The sequence below is a fragment of the Aedes albopictus genome, chromosome 3 (genome assembly GCF_035046485.1).
Source record: "Aedes albopictus strain Foshan chromosome 3, AalbF5, whole genome shotgun sequence".
In the NCBI taxonomy this organism is placed as follows: Eukaryota; Metazoa; Arthropoda; class Insecta; order Diptera; family Culicidae; genus Aedes; species Aedes albopictus.
The window spans coordinates 436,562,230-436,574,980 of record NC_085138.1 but is presented as its reverse complement, the minus strand read 5'-3'; the positions used below and the strand labels follow the sequence as shown (position 1 = coordinate 436,574,980).

Below are 12,751 nucleotides of genomic sequence, written 5' to 3'. Positions count from 1 at the left end.
CGCTATCTATCTGTTGCTTATTCCTTCTTATGCTGCAAAACAGTTGTATTTTCCCTATTACAATATTTTCTCCTGTTCCTGATGGTTTGTATTTGTCCACGCTCTTTTCTTCGTTAAAAACTATTACCTCTCTCTTCCAAAAATCTGCTATAAATTGCCATAGTGCTTTCCCTGGATTTTTTAAATTTTCTCTAACTGCTTTCTCTGCATATTTCCAAATATCTTCTAGTAACACTTTCGGTAATTCCTTGAAGATTTCTAGCTCTGTAGATATCCCGCTTAATTGATGACTAACCGACCACAAATAGCTTTCTTCACCCTCTACTATTACTTTTATTTTCAGTCGAAGCTTTCCTGCACTCACCCATTTTGTCTTATTAATGATATTGATTGCTTCATTTTCTATGATTTGCATTTTTTCAAATTCCGGTTCCACTTCTCTGTATGTTAACTCCTCTGTTTCACTACATTCCTGATCCAGTATGTTTATTAGGGTATTATCTGCTTGCTTCTCAATGTTTCTTATTTCACCATATCCCTTCACCTCATTCGCCTGTACCTCATCTCTCCTGTCTTTAGCTTGTTGTTCCTTGTTTGTTTCCCTGTCTATCGTTTAACGCGATTCTCCTTTTCTTGATTTCGTTCAACTATCTCTTGATTTGCATGAATATTAACAGGTTGTTTCTTGTATACTTCCTTGTTCGTATTATTGTGCATTGACTCCATTGCTTTATGTCTTCTTGATCAACATTTTCCCTATGTCTGGTCCATTGTACCTCCTTTTCCTTAGTCACTAGTTGTTCTTCGCTTCCTTGTTCGATATTTTTGCTCTTTTCTTTAACATGGTCCTTATTTCTCCTTCCTACTCTGCACTCTTTGCTTTCTTTCTCAAACTCTTCCCGCTCTTCGTTCTTTCGATCCTTCCTTTCTTCTATCATTCGTAATCCCATGATTCCTCTTTTTATACTTCCCATTTTTTTGTTCATCTGTGTCTTCTTTCCTTCCCCTACTACCACTAACCCTTGTGTGACATTTTCTCTCCCCTCGCCAAGTTGTGTCTCCTTTTCTCCCCTTATTCCTAGTTCCCTGCTTCCTTGTTCATCAGTGCTTCTCTCTTCGTTCAATTGCGTCTGATTTTCTCTAACTTCTTCTAGCTCCATGGTTCCCTGTTCAGTATTATCGTTCTCCACGAGCAGCTGTTCTTGTTTTCCCTTCTCCAATCCCAGGGCTACTCCTCCTTGTACAACCTTCCTCATCTCTACGTTCGTTTGTTTCTTAACTCCTCTCACTACTTCTAGGTCTCCGCTTCCTTGCTCAATATTGTCTCTCTCTACACTCAACTGGTCCTTATTTCTCATCTCCAATATTAGATCTCCGCTTTCTTGTACCACATTTTTCCTTACTTTACTCATTTGCGCTCTATCACCACCCACTATTTCCATCTCTACTCTTCCTTGTTCACTACGTTTCAATTCGTCCTTCAGTTGTGCCTTGCTTCTCGATTCTACTCCTAGGTCTGCGCTTCCATGTCTTGCTTTCCCCCTATCTTCATTTCCCTGTACCGTCTGCCCTCCTCCTGGTCCTAATTCTACGCTATCGTAGTGGTTGATTCCGTTGAAATATATTTCAATGGTTTTACACCTCCCATTACCGTGAACCAATTCCAACGGTTGGTAGTGTGGATTGTAAATCCTGATGTTAGCACCAACAATCTCTTTTATCGCCATTAGTGCTTCTCCGCCAGCCCATGTTCCGCATTTTGGCAGATTTCGTAGATGTTGGTCGATTTTCTCGTCCAGTTGCCTGTCTGAGAGATTGGACGTGGTTACATTTGACGAGGTGATGATCTCGGCTAGTATTACGTCCCTCATCTCTGTCTTGTGCGGCATCAGATAATCCACCGTTCTTCTTCGCAGCCTCATAGCTTCGTTGAAGAATTGCGAATCGAAACACTTCCTCCCTGACAACTGCTGAACCACCGCGTAGAACAAGCAGTTACCATCACCTGGTACTTCCACTGTTTTTATCCGCACGTCTTGAAGCTCCATTTTTCCAGTAGACAGTTTCACTCACTTCACTATTTGTTACACTTTTTTGAGCTAGGATTTGCCACTTTTCACTCGTTTTATCACCTTTTTATCTCAACACCACTTTTGACAGCCGTTCTTGACAGACGATCGACAGGTTATGAGAATTTTACGCCTTGATTTTTGCGCGTTATTTCCAGATTCGCGCTTTTTTTTACTTTTGTTCAAGTAATAAAACAGGGTTGCCGATTATACCACATCTGCATCTGTACTTACCAAGAGAGGTCTTCGTATAACAACTAAGTCTAACTTACGTGGTGTCCTCATTATTTCTGTTGTTCACAGTGAAGCAAATTCTCCTTATCATTACATTTTCAAGACATCATTTGGGTATGTATCCGATTGCCACACTTTTAGTAATTTTAGTTTAGTTTATTTTAAATATTCCCAAATCTTAGTGATTGGCAGCACTGTCAGTGCGCCAATCAAGTCTCTAGCAAGGTTGCATTGCCCGTAACTTAGCATCTCGCAAAGACCCCATGATTGTCTCTCAGAGCATCCGACGCCCTGCTTGTATTGGTACTAACAAGCTGTTGCTGAATTGTATTAGTTCTTCCATTCTCCACTCTTGATCTCACACATATCTTCACCAGACTTGACTTTTCCACCTCCTCTTCCCCATGGTTCTTTGCTTAACTAGCGACTATCCCCCACTATAAAAGTTCCATTCCGACTTGTCTACTCTCCCCCTGTATTGAGAAAAAAAAATATTACGACCTAGTAAAACGTCCTCGATAAACACCAGTGGTGGTATTCCCGAAATGCCGCGCATAGCCATACTCCACTTTACGCCTAAGTGAAAAATATTCACTGCATCACTATTGCGCATTTCCCACCCAACTGGACCCCTGTTGCAGTTAGTATAAGTGCGGGATCGTGAATAAAACTGCGATTTTGCATCGGATCGATTTGGTGTCTTCTGCGCACTTATTCAGCACCTTGTAATGCATAAGTGCGCAGAAGACACCGACACGATTCGATGCAAAATCGCTGTTTTATTCACGATCCCGCACTTATACTAACTGCGAAAGGGGTCCAGTTGGGTGGAAAATGCGCAATATTACTCACTCATTCTTTATCCGTTCCCTCAAGCCTCTCTCCCACCAACCCCCCACCGTACACCGCATGATCTAGTTGTAGCTGCGCGATTCATCAACCTAAGCGCTGCAACGGATAGCAGAAAACAGAGAGCAAGAGAAATTGTTGGTAGGCCTGCCATTTTCTCTGTAGTTCAAGTACGATTCGGGAGACCGTGGAAGAACGAAATTCCACTTGCCCGCCCCCGTACACACATGCTTTCAACAATGTTGTTTGGAGTGATACCTCTATCGCATATATTCTGCATACTCGACCTTTGCTTCACGAACCGTGGGCATTCAAAGAGCACATGCTCCGCTGTCTCGTCGCAGTCTGCGCATTTTCGACAAGTGGGGAAGCCTACATGTCTAATTCTGTGTAGATCCACCTAAAACAACAATTGCCTGACAGAAATAGTGTCAAGTGAAAATTCACCTCGCCCTGGGACCTGCTCGTCCATTTAGACACGCTCGGTATGAGTCTGAGCATCCATCTAGCCTTGCTGGAGGAATCCCACTCCCTCTGCCACTTCAACATAGACGATGTTCTAGCGATCCATCTCCACTACTGCTATGGGCATCATGTCCGCTAGCACGCATACAGCGCCCTTTGAAACCGTGCAGTATGCGCTGACCACTCTACGTCACATCAGCCAGTGGGTACTCTGGAGTAGCTTCACGTTTCGGTTGACCACTAGCGCACTCGACCGTGCAGCGGTGCCATACCGTAATATGGAGACCACTGCTGTCACGATCATCTTACGCTTACTCGAGACTATTGCCGAGCTGTTTGACAATGTCATTATCGCTATACTTACCCTTTTGCAGCCATATTCTACGTGGCTTCCGAGTTGCTTCCAATCGCTTCAGAGTACTCGCCTGTGGTGAAAACTGCCAGCTGACGCTCTTCAACGAATTCTTGACGTCCAGCATGGTAACCGCGCTATAACGGATTCCCGTTCGCTTCTTTTGGAGCGATATCTCGGCCGTTTTGGTTACAGTTCTAATAGCGTCTACCGTCGGTCCACCCTTTCGGAATCAGCTTCGACAGAATGATCCGTTCCAACAGTTTCCCGGCTGTGTCCAGAACGCAGATAGGTTTGTATGCCAACGGGTCGCCAGGTGGATTTCCGGGTTTGGGCAGTAAAAGCAATCTTTGTCATTTCCAGATCTCCGGAAAGTCGCCTCTGTCTTGGCACATATGCATAGCCATTCTGAACATGTCAGGGCTAGACTCGATGGCCGTCTTGATGGCTACCGTCCGGATCAAGATTTTTGTTAAACTTAGGCGACTTCACTATTGCGATAAGGTCGTCGTTTGTCACCGGGGTGACCTCGCTTTGGCCGGTTTGGCCTTAAGAAACGGAGGCCCATGGTATTGGCATAACAACTGCAGCAATAGTACACTACGTTGATCTTCGCTATTGCGAAGCCCTTGTCCGACGTAGAAATTATTTCCTGAACCAGAGAACGACCTGTTATACAGATCACCACTAGCTTGGCCTTATCCATTGCCCAGTTCCCGTTACCGGGAGGGATGCGTTATGGGTCCGATAACAGGGTGATATCTATACTTGACTCCGAGGCTGACTGGCACAGCAACTGTTGTACGGCTTCACGGTGGTTCAAGTTGAGCTGTGTAAGCTGCAATATCGTCGGTTGGTTCAACCTCTTCGCGTGCCTGGACATTTAAACCCGCCCGTCGTGTGACCCATGTTTGCCGAGCAAATCTGGCATTTTGGTGCCGAGTTGCACTCCCTGGCGATGTGGCTTTCCACTCCGCACTTCATGCAGAGTTTGCTCCTGTCGGGGCCTTTACAGGCCCACGACCCACAACCACTGGATGTTAAAACGTATCGATCGCTGATTCGTAGGGCCCAACACGATTGATGAGATTGAATCTTACTAACTGCAAGGAAGTGAATTGATCGATGTTGGGACCCCTAAAACTTCTAACATCAATGACGTCCGAGAAGTGTCGGTCATCTACCAACACATAGTCGATTTGGTTACAAACTTCGCAATTATTTTGATTGTGAGAACTTTAGAGCGAGCGTCTCCTCTACCAAGGTGGAATTTAAACCATTCCCAGACAACCAGTAATCGTATAAGATGATAGAGTGGAGGCAATATGCGTGCATGCCTCCATTTACGCGCATATAAAATGTATACATATCGCTTCTACTATGTTTTACATGTTATGCAACATCTTATACGATCACTGGTTGACTGGGTTAAGTAGAATGCAAGTAATAAGCCCTGAAATTTTCATTTTTCACCTCAGAAGTTTCACTTTAACTTAATAATGATATGTTATCTGAATGCCATTTAAATGAACTGCTTATTATGAGCTTAAGCTTGATTAACCGCCAGTGGATGCTGCGCCAGTATCACCAGACCAGCTACACTCACACAAGGAACCAATGAGATATCTGCTGGGGATTAAGCAGACACCTTCAGTGTGTAAGTGTTGGTCATATTTTTAGGCGACAATGGCGCCTGCCACCTCAGGTTGCAGGTCAATGTGGGAAGAGAAAGGAAGTGATAATTGTAAACTTTTGTTCCACAGTAGACCGATTATACCTCTGCGTCTGCACAAATTCATGCGAATGTCCGAGTGTTGATGGGATACGGTTAGCAATGTGTTCACACATTAGTGCGTGGATGCCAGGCGTAAGGTGAAAGATTAGTGTGAAGATAATGCGACACGGTTCGCTTGGTTGCATAACTTGTAGGCGTTATATGATAGATTGACACTGTGCTAGGAAAGTTGGAAGGAAGGGAAATGGCTTTTTCAACGCGTTTCTGTTCTAGCGATGGCCATGAACAAGTGAATATACCTGAGTTGTATATGTAGAGAATAGGGAAAAAGTATATAAAAAGATACAAAGTAGGATGAAAGGGAGGGGCCAGGGATTGAACCCAGGACCTTCTGCATACGAATCAGAAACAGTAGCCAGTAGACCACCAAGCCCTTGTCGTTTAAATAAACTGTTTATTATTACTAGAAACTCTATTAAAACAAACAATACAAAGCTATAGGCTGTGGTTTCATATCAGTCGAATGTCTTTTTTTTTGTGCCTGTAAAGAATCCTTCACACCCTCGGTGTGTTTAATTCATCATCATCCACTTCATACCGGCGTCGTGGATAGCATTTTTTTTCTATCGCAGCGAGGAAGAAGCGCTCAGGCTAAATTATGTAATTGAACAGCGGACACACTTTATTTCTCGAGGCGTTCGTCATTTGGGCTTGAGCAGAGTGATAAACAATGCAGGCTGCGTTTTGAATGGCTGAGGTAAAGTATACTTAAGTATAGCTAAAAAACTGTCTGCTAGGGAAGAACTCTTTACGGGTGTAGATAAAAAAGGCATAGCAACATATCACAATGAGTACGATAAATTATATGCATAAACGATACTTACAATCAGAACAAAAAGTACTTCATTAGCAATAATAGCTCAGTATAAAATATTGTTCCGCTTCTTCAGATGTGATTTGGTTGTGTATATTATAATTTCGATATAGAATATTTGTACGGGGGAAACTTTCATTTGTAGATATAGTTTGGTAGTCCAAAGCTAACTTTTCGGAATTGATTGATTCGTACTAATGGTTGAACACATTCGGTCATATTTTTACCATAGGTAAAAAAAGGAAATAAGTGCAAAAATCCAAATGCCTCTCTTGAACTGTGAGAATTGAAGTTTCAAAGGTGTACAAATGCAGGAGAATTTTTAGATAGTAGCACTGTGACAAAGCAATGACGCTAAGGATGTCTGGGTTCGGTCAGCCTGATTTCTTTTTGTAATAAAAGTTCATTACGAATTTCGTTGACTTCCTTGATAGTATCGAGTATCTACGAGCTTGTCAGATGATAACGCAGAAAATTAACATTGAAGCTCTCAGTTAGTGCAGCCTCTTTCCCAGTTGCAACGTTACGCCAAGAAGAAGAATATAATAATCAACACGACAAGTAACTTGCGGTTACTTGAGCAGAAACCGCGAGACTGTACTGAGACTGAGATGTCTCTACCTCCTCGAGTAAAGATCCCAATACCAAGAAGTACCCCGACCAGAAGCACATAACAAGATCATTACAAATTTATGACAACTGTTGTTAGAAATAACAATAGTTGATATAATTCCGTTAAAATAATTTTCCATGTTAATATCCATAACAAAATTATAATAACATTTGTCATAATTTTAGTAACAAAATTATAACAAAACTTTTTTCATTGGTTTGAATCAACAACATTTGCTATACTATGCATTATAATATAATTTCCTCTAACATAATTTCGTAACACGTTTATTGCAGTCTTTGTTATATTTTTTGTAACAAAGTTATTTATGAATTTATAAAATTGTTTATGTTGTTGCGAAAAAAGATTGATAATTTTTGTTATGTTGGTCACTCGAACCAAGAGATTTATAACAAAACTTGTAACAAATTTATTCTGAAATATATAACAGAACTTGTTACAATGTTATTATTTCGCAAGTTTAGTGTATCAAAATTTGATGGAATCTTGTTATGATGGTATCTCAACTTGTTATATTTTTGTTTTTATTGAAACGAGTTTCGTTAGAATTTTTGTTATTTTAACTACATGTACAGCGGTACATGTTTTATAACAAGCGTTGTTACAAAAACCATAGTAGCATATTAACACAACCTGTAATAATTTTGTTTTTCCCATCTAGTCGGGCACATTGTACCACGTTTGAAGCCGGGATCTCAATGTTTTACACCCGAAAAATTAGTGTTTCTTCATCTTCCGCACCTACAAAGTGGCAATGACGCGATGAGGACAACCGTCTTCAATGGTTTCTCTCGCTGGGATTCACGCGTAAGTGGATTGTTTATTTCCTGTCGTTGTTGTTGCTGCTGGTTCTGTTGTGGCTTGTTTCCACCGAACACGCTGTTCGCTTTTCATCGCTTCTCACTTGTTTTTAAACAACTTTGATTGGCCTCGCACCACGGAGCCAAACATCTATCTAGCAACTTTTCCAATGGGCGAAGGAGGAACGTTCCGAGTCCGAGCAGTCAACAAGCTGAGAACGAATCATAAGTAATGTTGATTAATTACGACAACCGTCCGTCGTCATCGCTATGCTCCAACGAATTTGGCGGAGGGTGGGGGCTGTAGAATGGTGGGGTGTCTGTGATCTGGAATTGTTTGAGAGAACCGGCTGGAAGTTATTTTGCTCTGTTTATAGCTTGCAAAATAAATAAAATTGATGGATTATTTTGAATGATGATAGAGCAATCAAAATTTTTGGCTAATGGATTTGATTTTTTTAGGAGGAATGTTTTCCATCCTCCTTCCTTATAATGAGTAATGTTCCAAACACACTTTAAGTTCATTTCTGTCGAAGTAGATTGGTTCATTCTCAGATATTTCAATACTGATGGCATGTTCGTTAGAGATGTTCAATTTCCTTTCTCTGTGACTCTACCATACCACTAGAAATTGCCCTGCCATTTGTGCGACCTGAAGCTCTGATGCTTGAGTTTTATATATGCAGCAATGACATTGATGCATCAAGTTCAAGAAGTCGAGAAAATATCTCCGATCAGACTTTTCGTCTCGGTTTCAGTAATACAAAAAATAGACCTCAACTGAGAATTATCGACTTATTTTTACATATAGAAAAGGTGGAGCGGACCTAGTGTGATGGTTAGAACACTCGCCGAGGACCTGGGATCGAATCCCTCTCGCGACAAACTCGCAAAATGTGAGTTCTTCCTTCGGAAGGGAGTCAAAGCGTGGGTCCCGATATGAACTAGCCTAGGGCTAAAAATCTCGTTAATACAGAAAAAACATTTCGAAAAAACCAATCGCCTAGCGTTTGCTTTAATAACCACAGCGTAACAAAAATTATCTTTTGGTTTGTCTCAAGAGCAAAACTTATGTGTCTCTGACAGGTTTTGGGCTGCTGAATGCGAATCCGGGCTCAGATTTGCTCCAGCACGTCACAATTTTGAGCTATACCTCAATTTATAGGACAAAAAGGACCGTATGAACGGTGTTTACTGGTTTGAGACAGTAAAGCTGTTAGTACACAGGGTCAAATATTTGTCCGAAAAGAAACCAATGCTCAAACATCTTGTTTGACTCGATCGAATTTTCATTAGTGTCAAACTGATGTTGTTTCTTGAGTTCTTTCCTTGTCAAATATTTGACCCTGTGTACTACAAGCTTGAGGACTAGGGTTCAGATGCATCGGCACAGTCAAACAGACGTAACACCTAGAACCATTTTCTTGAAAATCCATCGCTCACTTCACACTACCATCATCTTATGGAAATGTTTGACGAAACACTGCGTTGTGCAACATCGTCAAAAGAAGGCGCTAGTGTGAAACGTCAAACGCGAAGAAAAACGATGAGCGCACTTGATTGTGAAAGCCAAGCCACAACTATGAATATTTAAAATGATCGTTAAAAGCGTGGTCGATAGAAATTTCGCAAGTGTAACGTATGTTTGTCTGTGATATAGGTATCATTTCTTGACATTTTCGTTAAGGAATCTGATTTTGACTGAATAAGGAGCATGTTAAAAGCGGAGCCTATCAATCAGAATCTTTCCGTACGATAAAGTTGAAAATGACTACTGTAACAAAACCGAATACTTTATAACTTCTCAATAGTAATAAAGAAATACGTCATTTACTATCTAAAGGGCACGGGATATAGGGTATTGGTTCCCCTACTAAGCATGTGGCTCCCATTTTCATCATACGAAAAACAAAGGATTGAAGCGCTGTTTGTTTTGTTTCTTATTTTTGTATTTTTTGTTAGAAGTGAGCACCCATGAAAACAAAATGAACGGAAACAATCAGTGCCATAATCGCTTGTTTTCGAATAGGATGAATATGGGAGCGTGAGATTACTGATGGCACACATACCCTACCACAGCAGATCAAAATTGGTCGCAGTGGTTAACAGAGAAAAAAATGCGATCCTTCAAAATTTGACCAAAAATGTTTTGCAGAAATTTGAAGCAGGAAATTCAGTTAATATTTCGAAATCCGTGGTGAAACTTAAGGATTCCTTGATATCTTGATGATCCAGATGAGATGTTCGATATTTCGAGCAAAAAATTACATAAGTTATGAGTGCCATAAGTAATCTCACGTTTGCAAGTTCATCCTATTCGAAAACAAGCGATAACGGCACCGATTGATTCCGTTATTTTTGTTTTCATGCGTGCTCACTCTGTTGCAAGTGAATAACAAAATGAAATACAAAAAATAGAAAGAAAACAGTGCTTTAATCCTTTGTTCTTCATAGGATGAAAACGGGAGTCACTGGCTTAATAAGGGAACCAATACCCTAAGTTGAGCGCATTTTGTGAGATATAAAATTTTAATTTCTACTTGATTTCTTGTGCACAAACAAAACTGAAAAAAGGGTTGGTTGTGCACAGCAAATAAGCAAACGTATGATCAATCAAGCTTCCAGTACATAATACGTAATAGAATTTAAAATTAATATCTTGGTAGCAGTTCGAAACTTTTATTTCGATTTGAAAAATTTTTCGTTCTTCTCTGAGTTTTTCTTAGATCTTCATGTAACACACTGCGGAAACGAAATAATTCACCATTTATGATTTCGTTTCCGTAGTGTATTACACGAAGATCTTAGAAAAATACAGTGAAGAATGAAACATTCTTTTAAAAAAATCAAAATAAAAGATTTGGACAAACTTCCAAACAAATTCAAAAAATATAGGTGTTAAATGCTAATCAAATAAAATGATTTTTTTTAACAACCTAGCCTACGAACACATCATATGTTTAATCTAATGGTAAATCGCCTCACGACCCTGCCAATATAAAGTTGCTCCGGCCTTGAATTCCCATGTATATTGAATAGTATTGTATTGTACATTATATACTGCCCTATATGCTATGATAAGGTACACAGGGGCAAGTTGAAACGCGAAGTTTTGAAATAGATGTCAATACAATATGGAAATTTATCTTTCCTCAAAAGATTGTTTGAATCAAAAACTGTGGCATTCAAACTGTTTATTACCATTAGATAACACCATGTTAACCCGCTGTTTCATCTTACCCCACCCGTTTCAACTTTCCCCGGTGTACCTTAATACTAATCTACACCTAAGAACTAATACTAATACCATCCCGGTCAACCAGTTCACTAACTTCGTTAAAGTTCTTTACCAAAATATAAAGATTCATGTCGTCCATTCTTTACTCATTATTTCGATACATATATTCAAACAACTTCATCGATCGAAAACCAAACTTGAAAATATCCTTTATCGGCCATAAGATAAAAACCTTTACCGAAATGTATCTAATTTTCGTGTAATTTCATGTTATCGCTAGAACTTTGATTTTTTTCATGAATATTCATCGGAATATAGGGGAATTTACCTATTCTCGGTCGTTTTGTTCTCTTCGTCTTTGGGGGTTTTTTGAAACCTATTGAACTCAGAGTTGGTCTCAAATCCTTCCCAACTAAGCTGAATTATATAGCCAAGTTTCAGGCAATTTGGCTGACAAAAAACCCCCATGACGAAGAGAACAAACCTGCCGATAATACCCATTGTCACCCTATTCAACTTTGCATATTGATATCGAAACACAAAGATTTGTCACGATACTCCTTTACCGTTCTGTTTGGTATCGTTGGGTGAAGCTGAGCAAAGGTATTCTGATACATCATATGACAAGCGTAATGTTTTGGTTTTGCTCTAAGTAGAAAAAAAGATACCAAAACTGAATCAGTGTATCACCGATAGCGAAAATGTTTCCTAGGTCCGGATTGGGCTGCAGCTCGTCGGATTTCTCCCCGGGACGGCAACATAGGCCATAGGCAAAAGTTCATGCTAATGGTAGGTATTTTGGCCATATAATCGGACACGATATCATTGGAAGAGGAAAAGGCTCTTCGTTTTCGGTGATTTCCGTCGCCCTTCCAGAAACCCTCCATCCTGCGCTCCGAAATCATGTTAATTGATGTGGACCTCGCTTTAGTTGATAAATTCTTATTTCCCAACAATGATTCAGTTAGTCAATGCCGGATGTTCCTGCTCATCTCTTAGAAACTTACAATGACTAGTAATTTGTTCAATATTGAATGCCTTTGGCCATCTATAATCATTGTATTGCCCTGGCTCAGTGAGTAAGAATCAACAGAAAATTTTCAAGTTCCTGTAAATGTAAGTTCATTTCCCAATTTAGGAAATGATAAGAAAAAATCATGATAAACAAAAACAGGGAAGGATAATGGTGGTGGGTGGTGATGAGAGGGATGTTATTTTTAACTTTTTATGTTACTCGTTCGGGTCGATAAAACAGATCCCACTATTTTTTAATATCGATTCACCGTCAAAAATCTTTATCAATCTTTAACGAAGCGACTTTGATTTTATTTAAATTTCTTTAGGAAACGATGACGATCGCTATCGATTTTTAACATTGCAGATTTTTAAAGAAATGGTTGACCGGGATGTGCCTTATAAATACAACACCCTAATTACGAAATACAGATCAGTCTTGTTTAACCTACCACCCGAGTAAAACGAAAGTATCTAGTGCAGTGCG

At 40.1% G+C, this 12,751-nt stretch overlaps 1 protein-coding gene across 1 annotated transcript; it reads right to left on the bottom strand.

The window, feature by feature from the left end:
* Positions 1 to 647: 647 nt before the first annotated feature.
* On the bottom strand, positions 648 to 2,048 carry LOC115268116 (OTU domain-containing protein 3-like). Its single transcript, XM_029876146.2, has one exon. It carries the CDS (start codon positions 2,046 to 2,048, stop codon positions 648 to 650), a length of 1,401 nt encoding a protein of 466 aa, XP_029732006.2.
* Positions 2,049 to 12,751: the final 10,703 nt, after the last annotated feature.

Coding starts and splice junctions, on each gene's coding strand:
- LOC115268116 (XM_029876146.2), bottom strand. CDS start 2,048: ATGGAGCTTCAAGACGTGCGGATAAAAACAGTGGAAGTACCAGGTGAT.